At 37.1% G+C, this 18955-nt stretch overlaps 3 protein-coding genes and 1 pseudogene across 4 annotated transcripts; 2 read left to right on the top strand and 2 right to left on the bottom strand.

Annotated features, from left to right (window-relative positions):
* Positions 1-1046: 1046 nt before the first annotated feature.
* On the top strand, positions 1047-4285 carry LOC103334094 (uncharacterized; annotated as a pseudogene). Its single transcript, XR_016128183.1, has 8 exons — positions 1047-1181; positions 1613-2050; positions 2273-2335; positions 2469-2616; positions 2797-2862; positions 3357-3422; positions 3702-3761; positions 3910-4285. The product of XR_016128183.1 is annotated as an uncharacterized LOC103334094 (transcript).
* Positions 4286-9428: 5143 nt separating this feature from the next.
* On the top strand, positions 9429-11029 carry IPT3 (isopentenyltransferase 3). Its single transcript, XM_008237026.3, has 2 exons — positions 9429-9613; positions 9709-11029. The coding sequence occupies exon 2, from the start codon at positions 9739-9741 to the stop codon at positions 10705-10707; it is 969 nt and encodes a 322-aa protein (XP_008235248.2). The 5' UTR covers positions 9429-9613; positions 9709-9738; the 3' UTR covers positions 10708-11029.
* A 4036-nt stretch (positions 11030-15065) lies between these two features.
* LOC103334105 (Tetratricopeptide repeat (TPR)-like superfamily protein) lies at positions 15066-15889 on the bottom strand. Its single transcript, XM_008237042.2, has one exon. The coding sequence runs from the start codon at positions 15872-15874 to the stop codon at positions 15257-15259; it is 618 nt and encodes a 205-aa protein (XP_008235264.2). The 5' UTR covers positions 15875-15889; the 3' UTR covers positions 15066-15256.
* A 921-nt stretch (positions 15890-16810) lies between these two features.
* LOC103334092 (Ubiquitin carboxyl-terminal hydrolase family protein) lies at positions 16811-18490 on the bottom strand. The gene has a single exon (XM_008237024.2). The coding sequence runs from the start codon at positions 18394-18396 to the stop codon at positions 17197-17199; it is 1200 nt and encodes a 399-aa protein (XP_008235246.2). The 5' UTR covers positions 18397-18490; the 3' UTR covers positions 16811-17196.
* Between the last annotated feature and the right edge of the window lie 465 nt (positions 18491-18955).

Here is an 18955-nt window from a genome sequence, read left to right as displayed (position 1 = left end):
TTGTTCCGTTGATACCAATTGAGTTACACTTGTTCTGTTAGTATTCCCAAAAGCTTGAACACATCGATAGAATCTACAAGAAAAAGAAGGCAACCATAGACCCACCAGGATAGGCAAGCAGAGCTTCAATGGTTGCAGCTCTACTCAAAGTCAAAGGGTCAGCTCCAAGCATGATCGCATGACCACCTGTGAGGCCATCTTCTTCATACATCTTTGCATGCTCCGCCGTTGACTTACCTAACACAAAATTGGTAACAAGAGCAGACCCGTCCTCCTTTGAATCTGAAAGGGTAGACCCAACAATTTGTTTCACTTTCCCCTGAAACCAAATCAACATAACAAGTACAGAAAATCAACAAAACACAAAAACACAACTGGGCTAAATACACACACATATAAAGAACATGAGAAGACCAATAACCATACCAATATTGGAGCAAACCCCTAAGAACCCAAAACCAATGCTCTCTCCAATCCCAAACCCAACACTTCCGAGCGCACCCAAAACCCCATCAACTCCTCACCCAACCCCCACTCTCTCATGAACTTCTAACCACACCCACATCCTCAGCTTCCTCAAAACCCATATAAAAAGCCCACCATTTCGACCCCAATCTTCCTAAATTCTCTCTTTTGTTCAGGTTTTGCTTTGAATTTAACAAGGAGGGAGTTCCATAAATTTGGAGAACAAAAGTGAGAATTGAGAAATAAAAAATGGGAAGACTCTAATGTAGCAAAAGCTTAATGGAGAGACATAGTTAAAAGGCTAACGGAAGAATACTAACGAAACAAATAGTTAAAAGCTTAAAAATAAATTATTACATATGTCTCATTCCTATTGGTGGGTACACCAGGTGTACCGGGTGTCTACAAAAATTTCTCCTGCTTTTGGGGTCTTTCTCCATTAAAAGTCATTAGCCATTTGACCACAAAAAGAAAAAAGTCATTTGTCACTGACTAAAGACTACAAGGGTACTATAGGTTTTTCATGTGCTGACCTGCACCCCTCTGAAAAGCTCGCATGTACGTACCACTGCAGTGCAGTACACCAACATAATGCGGGCAAAACCGCGCGAATAACTCACCGGCGGCATCTTCTCTTTCTCTCGGGCGAAACCCTAACTACGAGCTCACCCTCTTCATCTGCAAGCCGTTCTCTCGCTTGCTCTTTTCACATAAAGGTAATGGTTGACTTAGAAAAAACCCATCTCATTTCGTCTTGTCCTCCTTGTTGATTCTGTCATAAATGTCAAATTTTTTTCCTTTTTTGCATTATTTTGATGAACATCAATTGCTTGTCGTTGATACTATAATACTGAATGTTTCTTGGTACTAAGTACTAGCTTGGCTTATTTATTATCTTGGGTTGATAATTTAGAGGGTTGTTAGCATGAAAATGGGTTTTAAACCCAGAATCTGAGAGCATCCCAATTAGATTAGGCCTTTTGCCACCCTAATATTTGTTTGTCACTTACTTATGTTACTAGCTTCTAATTGGAATTTCATGTCATTCTTCTAATGTTATGTTAGTGAAGCTCATGAGAATATCATTTGGATGATATTATATTATATAATGGTAGTTATGCCATCTCCTTGTTTGTATTTTGTTAAGGCTGAAGGTGTTTTGCCTCTGGTTCATATGGAAGGACAGAGTAGCCTCACCGACCCGATGCAATTGGTGCCGTTGGATTTTTGTGGGGATGCTGCCATTGATGTCTCTCAGGCAACTGGAGATGATCCAAGCCAACAAGTTAGCATGGCAGCTGAAGGGACTGCATACCAAACTGATGATCTTTTTTCACATTGGTGGACTGAAAAACCAAAGCCATCTCTCAATTCTCTCAATTGTGTTGAGTTTCTAGCAGAAAGTTCAACATTTCTCCCAAAGGATCCTTGTGAAGATATATTAGAAAGCATTCCTTTATCTGTTTCTGGCATAGATGATGTTGGTGGGGTCTCTGAATTTCAAAGAGATGTGTTGTACAGCAGTCTTGGAAATGCTTGCGGTTCTAAACTAAATGATTTCTCTATGGACATGGACGATTGGAAGGTAACATTCCTGAAATTATCCCCAGTGCATTAAGACAATAAATTGGAAATGTTTTTGGTTTGAAGCTCTTCCTTTCCTTTCTTGATGTACTTATGGTTAGAACTTTCCTGTCTGATTGTCTCTAGAATGGGTATTTTGCAGCATTAATTGTCCTAGTGGTCACATGTATATATGTTCATCCAATTCCTCTTGTTGTGGTCCTTCATTGAATTTTCTCAGCAGGTGAGATGTCTGAGGCCAGTGAATGACGAACTTGTGAATGCACAACATCAACTTCACGCCAAGGTTAAGTTATTTTTTAACAACTTTCTTTAATTTCACATTCAGCTGCGATTGTGTCAAGCAATCATTTCAACTATAATGTTTTTCACTTTTGAGAACTTTATCATGATAATGCTGTGCGATATACTTCGTACAGTATCATACTTCAAGGACAGATAATTTATAATGGGGATAAAAAGGATAGTGTTTCTCAAGTTGATCCAAGAGCAAGAAGTGCTTTACCTGATTTTCATTCCCAACCACATCACCACATTTCGACACAGAGAGCTGCTGTAACTGATCGTGTAAGCCAAATTCTTTGACTAGATAAACTGAACTGGTCAAGATTCGTGCCATTTTCCATTCAAATGACAGACAACACCATTACTTGTTCTGTTCACCTCAAGTTATGATGTTTGTAAATTGGTGTAGATGGATTTTCTTGGATATGTTTAGTTTCTAAAACTAGTCTCTTATTAATTCAGAGTCGCAGGATTCGAATTGCTGAAAAACTTGATGGATTGCGACAACTGCTTCCAATATCCACAGAGGTAATGTGTGTATATTGATAAAGAATGCATGCAGTTGCTCCTGTACTAGCTCGGCTGAAGAGGGTTTTCTTAATGACTTGTCAATGAATATTGTTTTCTGTTTGTATTTTCTCACTTGGATGACCCCAACCATAATAGTTTGTCATCAAACGACAAAGAGAACAGGCAAATTAATAACCAAATGCAGTCGAGTCTGTCTATAAAAATAATTAGAGTTTGATTTTTTTTGGTAATACATTCATTGACATATTAAGCTTATCGGTGAAGATCAAGTCTAGGCTATACAGAGTAGACTTACAAATCAAATCGTGTCTTCCTCTTGAAATGGAAGTGTGTATAAGATTCAATAATTGTCACATATATGAAAATGCTGCCTCAGATTCTGATGTCCAGTACCATATGGAGGTTCAATGCTAATATATGGCAAAATTATTTTATCTGGAGAATGTGGTCAGATGTCCATCTATATATGACTGGTTATTTTGAATGTGTAGGGTGGTCGGTCATTTGTAGTGGATGATGTAATTGACCATATCAAGTTTTTGCAGCTTCAAATGAAGGTAAATCTGTCTGTTTATGCTGTGTGACGCTACAGGTTTTTGCATGATTTTGTATATGCACTCGCAGATAAACATGCATAAAGCAACACAAAAAAGCACCTTCTCTTAACCACAATTTGAAGTGTTGCATTGTGAACATCCTTTAGCAGATTGTTTGAGAATATTGATATTCTTACATCAATGAGTGAAGATTCTATGTGCACTTTTTATTTTTCATTTGATAAATAGTTATATCTGTATGTTGATGAAGTTAAAATAGAAAAGAACTCATCTGTGCAGGATTTATGTAGAAGCAGATTGGGAGGTGAAACAATTACTGAACCTATCATATTCCGTGAGGTATATATAATTCATCTATGCTGAGTTATGAGTTAGGCAAAATCATCTTGTAATGTTTAACTTGCCCAAAGTTGAGCCCCATGATGAAGGTGCCTTCTTGTCTTTCATATTATGCAAGGGAGATTTATAATTCTTTTATGTTTTGCAGGGATATGGTCACTACTTTTGCCACCAGAATATGCTGAATGAACCTCTTGAAGAGATGATGGGAAAATTGCTGGAGACAAATCCAATGGCAGCAAGTCAGCTGTTGGAGAACAAGGATCTTTTGCTGCTGCCAATGGATTACTCTGAACCATTAGCTTGAGTTAATTAGATAGATATACTTTTTCTCATATCCATAAATATCATGCTTAATTGTTGTTAACTATTAACTTTTGTTCATGGTTTCTCACTGGATAGTTACTTAGGGTGATCAAACTCAGTGGTGTGGTTGGTTCTTCAGAGTGTCACTTCTTCGATGGTCAACACGTTTAATTATTAATTTATTAGTGCAAGAAAGCTATGTATTTCTCAAAACTAAATTGACTTTTTTTGCTTTCCTTTTCTTCTCTTGTGGTAGATATGCTGAATTGAAAAGCACACAATTGAATTTGAAAACAATCATTTCTATGTTCAATTAATTGTTACTACATGTGAAAAGCTAGATTGGATTGGCAAGCACACTGAGTGTGGGTGATGTACATGAATGCTAGGGAGGCAAACTTTCTTCTCTCTCTTTTGTTCCTTTGCAGTTCATATTCCTAAGCAAAAGAAAAGAAAAATCACATCTATACTACAAAATAATTAGTAAATGAGACAAATAAATTTACATTGAGTTTGTAATTATTTTTCGTGATCCTCAATTAAGGGGTCTGAGTCTACCCGGATTATGAGAGGCTTCTGAAGATCCAAGGATGAATCTGCTGCAATGAGGGGTAGCATGGAAGAAGGTGACAATATGCCTTCTTCTACCTCAGAGTTTTCAGCCAGTACTTTGTCCAGAAAAGCCTTCGCACCTTTAGTAATGCAAACCACTAGAATTACTGTGCAATGCAAGCAGAGGCAAACCCAAGAATTTTCATTACAGGGGTCAACGTGCAAAGGAAAAAAAAAATCTATACAAAATTGACCCATCAAAATGAAACGATAATATTCTAATTCATAGTTAGTAGATAAAACCATACACACACTGAATCAACTTCAAAAAATAGACACACACTGCAATAAACCAAAAATATCTCTAAGAAAGTGATAATAAACCAAAAAATTAGCGCAATCATCTTCGCCTCCCAAGGTGTCTTGTCCTACTTGACGTAAGAGCTGGCATATATTAGTGCAATCTTGCTCATTTTAGGGTATTTATGTTATTTTTGAGGTCCATCGTCGTTTTGATTTTGGGCTCTAGCTCTCAAACTTTGGACCATTATGAGTATTGTCTTAGGAGGAGCTTATTTAAGCAAATATTTCTTCAATACATAAGAGTTACATTATTCTTGTAGAACTCTTTATGGATTGAACATCTAAGGCTTTTTACCTAGATTAGGTTACTTCATGCATTCATATCATACATGAAAAATTGTTTTATGTAAAAGTATTAGCTAAGTATGAAAAATGGTTTTTCGGAATAATCATTTTCTCAATATAATTTTTGGCAGCTTTTATTCCTTACACATCAAATAAGAAAACTTGATTTTATGGGATGTTAGTATGAAGTATATATTGACTTAATGAGCCATCATTTTTAGCCTACATCGTATCATTGTCATTTTGACGTCAGGAATGCCTTCTGGAGCATTTCATCAAGCTATTTATGGACAATTTGCAGGGGTCAACATCTTTGCCTCCAATGATGAATTCCATTGTATGTGGATCTGCCCTTTGCAAGTAACAACAAGGAGGTGGAAAGTTTGGAACATATTTTTGACAAGTATAGGTAATTCCAAATTCAAAAATGCCAAAAAAACAGGTACAAAGTAAAACTCACCGGATATTCCGAAACCTAGCTAGCACTATAAAGTATAAACGCCTGCAACCACAAGCCGATGCTAAACTTTGAACACTTCATCACTAGCTAGCTAGAATAAAAGTAGTTCATTGAACAAATACAAGGACATATTGTGACTTGTTTGATAGCAGAAGAAGCTGACATTTTCCCACTAGAATTAATGAAAAGGTAATGATTTCATGGTGACTTTTTGTGTTGAATTAATTTATGTACTTATGTTTCTGTGCATGTCGTATTTTCAAATTTAATAACAGCCTTTAAAACTTTCTAATAATGCATGCAGCCAAAATGTAAGCCAGATGAAGAGCAAGAATATTATTTTGTTACTTATACAATATATATGTCCATGACCATGTGAATGGCGTCAATATGACTGCAATGTAAGCCTTACTAGGACTAGGCACACCTGAGCAATTAGGTTGAAACTATAACACATTGTATTTGAGATTAAATGGGATATGTCCAGCTGCTCTTTTGGTATGTGATAAGGAATCTTATTGAGCTAATAAGGAGTCCTATTCGGTTTGCTTGGTGATGAAGTAGAATTCTGATTGAATTTGTTAATGGGAAAAAGTAGAGTCCTGATTGAATTTGTTGATGGGAAAAATTCACTTAGCGTAAGTAGTTACAGACATTCAGTTCTTATACCTCATTTAGAGAGATTGTGATATGAAATCTACAGAAGGTATAAGACTTTTGTATTGTTCATATGGCTTTCGCAGGTTAGTGTGTGTGTTTTTAATTGATAATGCTTAAAGTACTAACGTGCAATAGCAACAACCCAAAACTTTGGATAAATTCCTTAGTTTGGAAGTGACATAAGATCTTTCAATCTACACCACAATCAAAGATAAGAAAATTATGAGATAAGTTTAAGCATACAAAGCTGTTCATGACAGTATGCTAGCTATTAAAACCATTGGTCAATTCTTTCTGCTAGGCTAGCTGCTTTGGCGTCGAAAGCAAACCCATAAAAATGAATGGCTTAAAAGAATCATTGTTCTTCCAAGAAAGAACCAGCAGCAAAGCCCATGGCAATCCAAAACGATAACCTCCTCCTGCATGATCCATCCACAAAGTCAGCAAAAAAAGGAGCCGTCCTCCTCTCATCATTCGAGAACTATGAAACAGACAAAACTAGGTCTTATCATTACACAAAGAAGCTTGATCAATAATTACACTAACTTTTGAAACTTAGCTTAGCTTTATAACAAAATCTTGACATTACAATTTACAATTTACATGTGAAAGAGAAACAACAAGACTACAGTCAAAACAACACAACCTACGACGCCAAGGTCGTCATTCAAAACTGTGGTGGGTCCCGTATTAGCAGCTTCAGCTACAGTGATCAGCGGCAGCCTCATGCAATGCAGCCACTTTTTTTGGGCGTATACAACAAACCACGCATACACAAAAGAAACGTTATATTAACTTGTTTCTTTATCCTTGGGATGGGGTGGGGTGGGGTCCTATGATTTTGTTGGTTTTCTTCTTGGGACCCACGACGAAACTCTTGACAATTAGTAAGTCCAATACAATCAAATCCTAGTCCTGATTGGTTTATTAATGTTTATCCAAACCCAACCTGGGAAGAACAGTGGGCTGTACTGTACCTTTTGGACTCTTTCTTCACTTGATAAGGTTTTGTGCACTTCCATCAATTCACAGCTCTAGTCTAGTCTATCTAGTCTTAACCCACTGGCCCGAAACCAGAGTCAGCATTACTCCCAAGTTACCATATTGCAATTTGCAAATGCAAAACCCATCAAACCTCAATCTAGTTGATTGAAAGAGTAATTTTTACGTGTTTCGGGTACACCAGTTACGATTTTTAAGTTTTCAATTTTCAGGCATATATATAAAGGGTATCTGGTCCTAAATCGGAGGAATGGCTAAAAGGGGGTGCATATAATCACAGACAAACCCATAGTTGCCAGCAAAAAGTGGTCCTTCAAAATAAAGGTTCATGACATAAATACCTGACAAACTTGCATGTCTTTCTTGATGCCTCCCTTTTTTTACCTTGAGGTCTACTATCATGTGGTCCAAACCCAGTGGCATATAGAATTTCAATCTTTCACCGCCCAAAGAAAATAACTAATACTGCAAAGGGTAGGGTACAGCTTTATCCGTTCTGTTTTTAGTATTTTGACCAAGGTGGTCATGTTTGGTGGTGGTAGGAGCCAGCCACTGCCCGTGGCAAATAGTTTGCAGATGCATAGGCCATTTTCAATTCCATCTCGACTCGATCGACCGCCATTTAATCATCTACTTTTTTTGTTTCTTTCTTGGCACTGGTTGGTAGCTCAAATTATTGAAAGAAAATCATAAGCAACTTGTTTTTATGTTAAAACAATCGATCGACCCTCTCCGATGGGATGTAAATGGAGCTAAAGCGGAAGATTTCTCATCCATGATGATTAACAAGCTTGCTTTTTCCAAGTTCATCCCATCCCCGCGTGATTTTTGATGTGAAATCTAATTAGTATAATTGTTCACTATTCTTAGGTGTTGATAGACCTTAGGTGCGATAATGTGGAGAAACACTTGTATCTTCTAGCATCGTGATAGTTAGGACAATCGAGTCCATCTCTCTTTTCCTGTGAACTTGCGTACAAATTAAGATAGGCACAATTCGTATCACGAGTACAATTAAGTTTTTCTCGTTAAGGTGGCGCTTGATTTATATACTTATTAATTTCGAGTAATCTTAACTATCATACATCATGTAGTAATCAAGCATGACATAACCCAAAACTTCCACACTAAATCATTTTCAGTTTCTCTTAGTGGAAACCAAGCTAGCAAACCCTATCTTATATACTCTTATGATTAGACAAATCATTTATATCTTTGGCATGCATGCATTTGAATGATTTTTCTTTTCTTTCTGGTAAAAAGAAAGAACGAAAGAAAGAAAGAAAGAAAAATCGTTCAAATGCATGTCATTGCCAAAGATCTGTTGTTCATACACAGCACCAATGCTATTCACTTTCATTTAGACCTTACATTTTTACCTATAAAAAGAAAACAGTTATGTTCCACCATCATAAGCATAACTAGAAGGTTCTATGAATCAAAATCCCCGAAGAGAATCACTGGAAGCCATCAATTTATTAGATCTTTGTAATATTATATATTAAACTTGTACAACTTTTACTGGATGATCATAGACCGTGGTAGATTCAGTGGACTCCCAACCCAAGAAATTTTTTTCCAGAATAAAGGTGGTTATTCTATTACATCCGAATGATGAGAAAAGTGATCACTAGTGATTTGACCATCACTAAAACGACATATTGGAAAACTTTATTTTTTTTCTTTAAAGTTATTTGTTTCCTTTTCCACTGTCAAATCAAATCCTTCCTTTCCTACAATACATTTGGTTAACCTAGCCAGGGTTTACATTGAAATTTAAACAAGTATTTTTTTTCTTTTTCTTTTTCTTCTTCGTTTTATTCGGATTAAAGGCCAGACATTTTTGTCAAATCCACTTGCATTTGGAGGAATCGGATTACAGTTGAGTCCAATTAGCGTAACAATCAGATGTCATTTTGAAGAATCCACCACTTGTTTTAATTTCCTTCATTTATTTTGTAAATTTTTCCGTTTTACGTACTTGTGATTTGCGTACGTAAACCCAATATATATGTATATATATAGCAAACCCCCCCACCCCCCCTTTTGCTCCACGAGGTCGTAAGTTGCTTCAACTTTTTTGAGCAAATAAACAATTTTGTTTTCTTCATACTTTGGTTACTTACCTGTGGCATTTGAGCAATACGTGCCCTACTGCCGTCTGCCAACACTTCTCTCTTAGCTTCTTCAGCTTGCCGCGTCTCCTTAACCACCAATCTAACAGGTACTTTTTTAAAGGCCGTAATCTCTTACTTCGGATCAAATATTTTTGATTTCACAATTTGATTCTGTTTCTTAACTTTCTTTTTTGTTCTGCAGATTATATATAGTGCTTCATCATCATCAAACATGAATTTGATGTGCAAGGAAATGCAAACATTACTTCCATCCGGTGCTTACAGTCATAAAATGGACGTGTTCAATCCTCGCCGGCAGAAGGAGAAGGTGGTGATCGTAATGGGAGCAACCGGGACGGGGAAATCGAGGCTCTCGATCGACCTGGCCACCCATCTCGCCGCAGAAATCATAAACTCTGACAAAATGCAAGTCTACAAGGGGCTTGACATAGCCACCAACAAAATAACCGAAGAAGAACAACGTGGGGTACCGCACCATTTGCTAGGGATACATGATCCTAATGCAGATTTTACGGCAACAGATTTTTGTGACGAAACCTCACTTACCATTGAATCCATTTTAGGCCGCGATCGCCTTCCAATCATCGTTGGAGGCTCCAATTCGTACATTGAGGCCTTAATTGATGACTATGACTATAAATTTCGGTCCAAATACGAATGTTGTTTTTTATGGGTAAACGTGTCCACGCCGGTTCTGCACTCATTTGTGTCAAAACGGGTGGACAAGATGGTCGAAAATGGGATGGTGGATGAGGTGAAGGAGTTCTTCCATCCCAATGCAGATTACTCGAAAGGGATTCGAAGGGCAATTGGGGTGCCCGAATTCGATAAGTACTTTCGGTATGGGCCATTTTTGGATGAAGAAACTAAAGCTAGGCTACTAGAACAAGCAGTGGAGGAAATTAAGAAGAATAATTGCAAATTGGCCTCCCGCCAACTGGAGAAGATTCAAAGACTTAGAAATGTTAAAGGGTGGAATTTGCATCCGTTGGATGCCACGGAGGTGTTTCGAAAGCGTGGCAAGGAATCCGACGAAGCCTGGGAAAAGTTTGTTTATGAGCCAAGTGCTCAGATTGTTCGTCAGTTTCTGTACAATTATGCCAAAGCTGAGGTCCCTGTCAATCTTGGTGCCATGAGGGTCCCTATGGAAAGTGCAGCACTCGCTGCTGCAACTCACTAGGAAGACTTAGACATTATTTCTTTCTTATTATGCAATACATTTTGATGCACTACCTTCATCTAATCATGAGTGTAAAATAAAGGATTAATTGTCATTGTCATGGAAATTTCGTAAGCAATAATTAATTTATATGCTCCATGTCATGCATGATATGATTAATTATAGATAGCTTTCTTTTTGGCTTTAGCTTTTTAGAGGCATTGGATCCGTGAAAAAAACAGGGTGTATTTTTATTATTATTATTATTATTATGAAGAGAATGTATGTAAGTTGTGACCTTCAAAATGACTGCTATAATGAAGTTCTTCTTTCTTTCTTTTTATTTATTTATAGTAATTTTGTCGTCCAGGACATTTATATAATTGAAAGGAATTGGCCGTACAAATTGCGACTCCGTACGCATGTATATCATCAGTCACATCACACGCTCGTTTTTTCTTTTCTTTTTTTGTGTCTATGAATTTAAAGAATCAGAATCTTGTGATGATGATGAGAGAGAGACAGAGAGAGCATGGTTTTAAGATAATTCAGTTAATTGTTAAATATATGGATACAGATCTTCTTCTTTAATTTTCTGTGTCATGATCTACTTGACTTTCATTCTCTACATGTCATCTCATTAAAATTTAATTTAAGAGATTTAAACTTGACACATCATCATTAAAATAAAAATCAAATTTACTCATAATTAAAAATAAAAGGAAAAAAAAGCTCAAACTTGACTTACTCCAACCTAACGTTGTTTTTTTTTTCTCCTTCTTCTTCCTTCCCCACCCCATATGCACTGGCAGATCCATAGAGGTGCAAGGAAGTGTAATTGCACCTCCCCTCACTAGAAACTTCCTTGGAGATGCCGAAATTTGCCCTTTTGCTAGTGCCCACCAATTGTTCGACTACATGTCTCAAAGACGTTGTTTTGTTTGTTTGTGTGTGAGACCTTGAATATTTAAATTAGATTGTTGGGCTCGATCTCATGAGCATGTAGGAGAAAACAGTTTATCAATCAGAGCTACACAACCAAAGTTATGAATTTTCGAAGTTTTTCATTATGTAAGAATTGATGAACTTGCAAAGGCAGTTCAAGGAAGAAGAAAGACTCGGCGTCCATCTAGCGCTTCTGATTTTGATTCTTTTTTTTAAATGGTCCAATAATAAGCTAACACATGTCATTTTCTAATTGGTCTAACTTAAGAATTCATTAAAAACTCATGTGTGCTGAAAAATTCACCAAAAATTACCTTGAACTTTTAATCACATGTGCTTTTAGTTAGATTAATTGGTATTGACTTTTGTTATATTAATTATATAATTGACATGGATTTTGTTCATATTTGATATGAATTTTGATAAATTATTGTGTCACTAATTTGAATTTTGTTCATATTAATTGATATTCCATATAGACTATAATCAATTAGTTATAGACGTAAAACTCTTATTTGAGACATCAGTATTGTTTAAATTCTAAGGGCATTTGGTTCTATAAATTAATTTTTGAATTTTTAGCTTTTTTCTAACACAGTACATAGATGTTAGAACTTGAACCTAAGACCTTGTCTGAATCCTTTACAATTTTTAACCTTTTAAATATACAAAATTCTTGATTCCGGCTGCACCCACACCCCACCCCCACCCCCACCCCCACCCCAATTCATAACATCTTTGCAGTACATTCATCAAGCAACTGTTGTAGTATTTGATGAATTGAATGGAACCTTCAACTTTTCATAGTCGACAGAAATCTCATATTTCTAAGGGTCACTAAGAATCATTGGCTTGGGAAATTGGGGAAAGAAAATAAAAAAATTGGAATGCCTTTTCTTTTCTGGTAAAGCTAAACTAGAATGAGTTTAACAAAACTACAAAAGACCCCATCCAGAATGCCAACGAGTGTCTTGTGATGGTGGGTCAAAGCAGCAAAAGTCAAAAAAATTCGAGAGGACATGGGCTGAGCCTCATTGACTCCTGCAATCCTAGCACGAAGTGTATGACAGCCCATTGGGGTGGCAAAGATTACTCCAACGTCAGATTGATCCCATAGCTGCTGTTGTATTTGATGAATAGAATGGAACCTTCTACTTTCCATGACAGAAACCTCAAATTTTTAAAGGCCACTAAGAATCATTGGTTTTTTTTTTTTTTTTTTGGTCTGAAATAAGAATCATTGGTTTGGGAAAGAAAAGATGAATGACTCAGATTTTTTTTGGGAAGATGTGCGGAGAGGGAAGAAGAAAGAACAAATAATGTTATACACGTTTTTTTTTTATACGAATAGTCAATTTAGAGATTTTTTGTTCATTTTTAATTAAGAGTAATTTGGATTTTTATTTGAAGGATAATGTGTTCAGTTTAATTAAATTAAATTTTAATGAGGTGACATATAGAGAACGAAAGTCAAACTGATCATGACAAAGAAAATTATAACAAAGCATTCGAATCTTAATTATAATGCCTTTTGAACTAAAGTCAAACTGATTATGACAGAAAAAGTCAACAAACAACTTGGCTATTGGATGCGATCGACTAATTACACAAAAGATATTTTCATCTGATAAAAAAGCAACTTACAAAATTGAATTACTTTGCGAAATGCAATCCCTTTGTGTATTATTAATATATGCTTTGCTTTCTTTTCAAGCATCACGCACACACACAAAGACAAACCTTTTTGTTTTGATTAATTTCCAGATATGCAGTTGATGAGACAGATGAAGCACCCCACCCCCCCACTAATACATTCCCTAAATTAATGGGATTAGGAGATAATCCATCTCTAATTACTTGTGAGTGTCATTCTTTACTGTTTATGGTGAATCTCATCACACGTACATATTGGCTTTAACGAAAGTACCCAAAATTGACCTAGATAAAGAGAGAACCCAAGATATTTCTGCTGTGGCTTCATGACGCTGCTTGCTAGCAAGCACATATCTAGACTAAGCAAAGTAGTGCAGCAGATGGGCCTCTTCTGCTGCTAGGGTTTCAGATCCCACAAGCGGCTTTGGGCTTTTATATATAGCTTTATTTTTCTAGGGTTTCAGATACAAAATATTTCTTTGCTTCTTCTCTTTCCTTTGCATTTCACAGGTTCTTCTGACCCAAAAAGGAAACACGCAAAAACGAAAATGGAAACAAATTGTGTTATGTTCGGAAACCACTAACCAAAAGTTACTGTTGTCATTTTCATGGTGCATCATGCATGGATACATTATTCTGGTTCCTTCCTGTCGATGTTCTCTCTTCTTGCTCATTTTCCTTGCGTAACCCTAATAATATATCAAAATGAAATCCAACAAGCATATATCCAGCCTGGAAAACACACAATAAAGAAAAGGAGGCATCTGTTTTCGCTATACGTCCGCCCATTCTTTTGTTGTCCATAAAGAAAGAAAAAGAAAAGGTTTGTCCTTTCACATACAAAAAATAGGGCATTGCTATTTATTCGTATTACATTTACTGGCTATATTGATGATCACTTCTAATAAAGAGGTGGTTAGTAAATATGGTACAAATATTATAAATAGCAATGCCCCGACAACTACTTTTAACTTTTTAATTAATATAACAAGCACATCTTTATGCTCACAAGGGACCTCATCGTACGGAGTTTTCAAGTTTGTAAAATGTGATATAGTCAATATAGATTTCACTATTTAAAGGCAGAGAATATTTTTGCATAAATTGAAAGAGAGAATAAAGTTTAGGGTGAAATGGGAATGAATGGGGAAGAACGACTTGATACCGACTGGTACAAGACAAGCCAATTTGTCATCGTTAATTATTCTTTTCGAAAAAAGAAAGGTAAATTTCGAATAAACACTCCTCCATCAGTCACCATCTTTAGGATATCAGAACATTATTATTGTGGGTGTTATCAGCATATATACATCGTTGTTTCCATTTGGGGTCTTATTGTCGCATTTGAAGACACTTGGAAATATTTCATTTATGTATCCAAAAGAGATACGATATCTACCTTCTACAATTGTACGAGCAAGATAACCCAATGGCCGAACCTCAAACCTTGTTATATATATATATATAAAAGTTATCCAACGTTTTGGTTATCTGATGATATTCCGATTCTCCCATTATCTGAGCAAGTATTAATCTAACTACTCTTTTCGTGGTGTAGTGTGGGTTCTACCTGACAAATGCTCTACCACTGAAGCTAAAATCTCGGCCTAATTCCAATATGATTGATCACTGTTGCATCATTCTACACAAAAAACTAAAGCTGTAAAAGCCATTTTCGTCTTTATATAAATGTATAAGGCTCTATAACCAAATATTATTACAAATTATATAGATAGGTAGTTGAGTTTGTGTTCGTCTTCTCCATGCAACAACTTCAAATCTATGTTGAAAGCTCAAAATTATTAGAAATATAAGCTGCTAAACGAACACCACACTATGACAAGATTCAGCATTACACTCATACGTACCATTTAAATGTCATAACACTAAACATAGCATGCAGCATATATAAATAAAATTCTCCGTACTCTGATGAGTACCGCCGGGCTTCACAAGGTAGTAAGATGTTTATTCAGACCTTTATCCTGATCGGAGTTCCGCATGTGTAGGTAACACGACAGGATTCCCCAACAGCTACAGTGTAGGCATGGGCAGGCTTAAGGAGGAATGTAGGCAGGTGCACCAGCAATTCACACACACACTCATTATCCAGCTGGGTCAACCATCTACAACAGTTATCTTCTGCAGGTGAGGGTGAGGGTTCATGGTGCCCCCCATGCCTGTGCCTATTATGACCATGTCTATGCCCGTGCCCGTGTCCGTGCCCATGTCCATGCTCATGTTCGTGTTCCTGTTCCTGACCTCCGTCATCATCGGGGGGAGAAGAGGGGGGAGGGGAGGGCGGTGTCAGAGGGGGCGTTGGAGTGAAGGGCAGCAATGCACATGCATAGTTAGCAAGCGCAAATTGTGAAGCACAAAGAGGGCGGGGAGGTGGGAATATACGCTGTGCCTCCATCTTGGGCACAAATAGTAGGGAAGCTACAAACAAGGTTAAAGTAAGAATGTTGACTCTCTCCATGCCAGCTATCTTCTGCCTTCTGCTATTACATGTGAGATGTGAAGAGAAAAGATGGATGGTTTTTAGGTGTTTTAGGCTAAGCCTTATATTTATACAGTTTTGTGCTTTCATAAGCTTCTTGTTTTCTTGAGTTTAGTTAGGCTCTCTTTGTGGGTGATAATAATTAATAAGTAATGGGGATTGCCAAGGGGATGAGTTCAGGTTTTGAATGGTTTATTCATTCTCATTCATTTTGTGTGAAGACTCTGTTAGAGTTTGGTGACGTGCAAACTCTTCTAAATTGCTCCTACCAACTGCAAGAGCAGAGAACAGAAAATACTTCACAAGTTGGCAAATTGTTAAAGATTTTTCCTTTGCCTTGTCCATTTAGAAGACATGGATAATATATTTGGTGTAAACTATCTTCCTGTTTGGCCATCAACATGGAGACAAAGAAAATGAGGAAGAACCCATTGCATGCCCTGTTTGCAGAATCATTCAACTAAATGAAATGTTTAGAGCTAAAACTCAAATGAAATAGTCAACATTTGTAGAATATTAAGGGAAGCAGAATTTCTGGTTTGCCAAAATATGGTAATAGTTGGATGACTAAGCCTCATGAAGTTCTGAACCAACCCATTCATACAGAGAGAACTAAGGCAGAGATGAAGAGGAAAGCTCAAATGTAGATCAGTTCAATTATATTTGGAACAAGATTCACTTCCTACATGGTATACATCATCTGATGTTCTTAACAGAAGTAAATTCATGATAAAAAATTTCAGATCTATTGTCCTGTTTAAGGCAAGACACTCAACTTCAGTGAGCATTCACTTCGGAAGCTACTTGTCAGAATTCATTGTATGAGAGATCAAACTCCAGCCTTAATAAATAGACACTATAGTCTCACTTCCAGAATAATGCCTAACGAGATCAACATTTTCTGAAATCGTGTCATCTTGCAAACTGAGCATGACACAGGCGAAGTTGAGATAACGGGGATGTGAAAAAGATGAAAATGTTCACCGTTATTTTTATGTTTGATCAGTTATGAAATTTACAAGCATGTATCACAAATGGTCATAGTGGTTTCATCAATAATTCCCATTTTTACAAATTGTTGTACAGTTCAACAAAACGAAGTACAGATATATAATAATGGGTCTTATATATGACACCAAAAGAAAGCAGTTTCACCCTCCATTCAAGAGATACAATTACACCAAGAATCACTACAAATTTTTTGATAAATGTGAGGACAAAAAGGAACCTTCTCCTAGACAGAATACCATAATCCCACAAAACCAAGATCATCCAATATTTTCAACAGTATTTGCAGCTCAATATCAATAGAAATTTCAAATAAGAAGTAATTCCTTCTTACCTGTCAGCATTCATCTAGTTGCAAAATCACCTTTCTTGATCATCAACTATTCTTTGCACCTGTCCTTGCCCTATTCTTTATTCCCCATGGCCATCCTTTCCTTGTCCTTCTTAACCTCTTCCATTTGCAACTGCGTCTGTTCTTTTCTCTCCCTCCATCCCTCCTCCAATAGCTCAACAAACTTGTCCTTTATCTCTAGTAACGGATCACAGTCAATCAATTCATCATCCTTGTACGCTTCCCTGAGCACTGCTGTCTTAATCCCTCCCTTCAACGACAGATAGAATATCCCCGAATGCCTTGTGAATACATTCGAGAATGCATTTGAAAACCTATACTCATCACTAAATTTCCCCAATATGGGCACAGGAATCCTCTTAAATATGGACAATGATAACAGCTCATGGAAAACCCCAACCGTCCTCTTCTCCATTTCCTGAGATGCTTGATCCAATTGCGACACATCCTCATATGGCGATATGTAATCCAGCTCCATCCAATCCCTAACCCACTCCCTCATTTCCCTCTTCAAGAAAAACCCTGACGGAAGCTTATAATAAAAATTAGGACGAACTCGGATTCCTGTCAAATTTGACTCCTCTTCTGCTCTCCTCTCAATCACAGATTTCACAAACTCGGGGTTCCAAGAAACCAATTCCAGAAATGATTTCTCCTCCCCAGGGAACCTAAGTATCCTAAAATATTGCGGATACTTGGGCACCAAATTGACCATAAAATCATTAGGGAACCCAAATTCCCTCTTGACATGAACCAATTTATCAGCACTAAGCACTTTATCCTTGGACATCATCAACAATTTACACATCTTAGACACAATCAGAAGCTCATTTTCCATAACAATCCCATTCCCTTCTTCAAGAATTTGCTGGAGCCTATCGGTAATTCGAAGAAACTTAACGGGTTCCGTTTTTGGTTTGATTCTATCATAATAAATATCAAATAAACCAGGGTTTCTGCTAAGAAAGGTTTTGACTTTGATGTTAAGGCGCAATCTTTCGCGCCGTTTTTCAAGGTACCGAAGTGGGATTACCTGGCCCGGTTCGTTAAGGACCTCCTTGACGACCCGGGCACAGAGCTTGTATTGTTTGTCGTTCTCAATGGCCTGGTCTAGCTTCCGGTCTTTGCGCCAAACCACCTTGAGGCTCGAAATGGATCGAACCTGAAGGTGCGTTTCTGGGTTCGTGTGTGACGTGAAAATGGCTGTGTGGTTGTGCAAATAGGAAGAAATAATTCGGGTCTTGGGGAGCATACCTGGAATCAGAGACCGAGCCAAACCCCACTCAACACAGTGTGAGCTAAGAGAGAGAGACGGCGAACACAATTTCAAGGTGTGTTTTTTGCAGCGGCAAAGTTGAATGGGCTGACTTATTCATACTTTTATTAGTTTGGGCCTGTCCTTGGCCCAATCCAATCAAACAGTATCACAGAGCTCGACCACAGCGGATAAAAACCCCATTCTCGGGGATTTTTGTTTATTTGTTGACAAAATGATATTCTAAGTAGTCTAATGTACAAGAAGGGAGATCGAATTTATGTGACACACATTATTTTAATTAGCTGACCGAACACAACACTATCTTTGTCAATTGGTTGTGTCGAAGTTAGACACAATCTAGATCCTTTGATATCATTGAGTTTGTTTGCTTTCCCCTTTGGACATAAAATACTTGCCCCTCTTTTTGTAAGTAGGAACTTATACATTTATGTGAATGACCTTATGTGTGCATAAATTTTTCTTTTAAATGTTGCTACATGTTAAACTGTGATTTACGGGGAGTATCCTCTCGGATTTAGACTGTGTTAAACTT

This window comes from Prunus mume, linkage group LG6 (genome assembly GCF_029339155.1).
Source record: "Prunus mume cultivar Tortuosa linkage group LG6, ASM2933915v1, whole genome shotgun sequence".
Lineage (NCBI taxonomy): Eukaryota > Viridiplantae > Streptophyta > Magnoliopsida > Rosales > Rosaceae > Prunus > Prunus mume.
This window is presented reverse-complemented; position numbering and strand designations above follow the sequence as displayed.

Bases quoted from the DNA above. Each gene is read 5' to 3' on its own strand.
- LOC103334092 (XM_008237024.2), bottom strand. From the start codon at position 18,396: ATGCTCCCCAAGACCCGAATTATTTCTTCCTATTTGCACAACCACACA.
- LOC103334105 (XM_008237042.2), bottom strand. From the start codon at position 15,874: ATGAAAGCACAAAACTGTATAAATATAAGGCTTAGCCTAAAACACCTA.
- IPT3 (XM_008237026.3), top strand. From the start codon at position 9,739: ATGAATTTGATGTGCAAGGAAATGCAAACATTACTTCCATCCGGTGCT.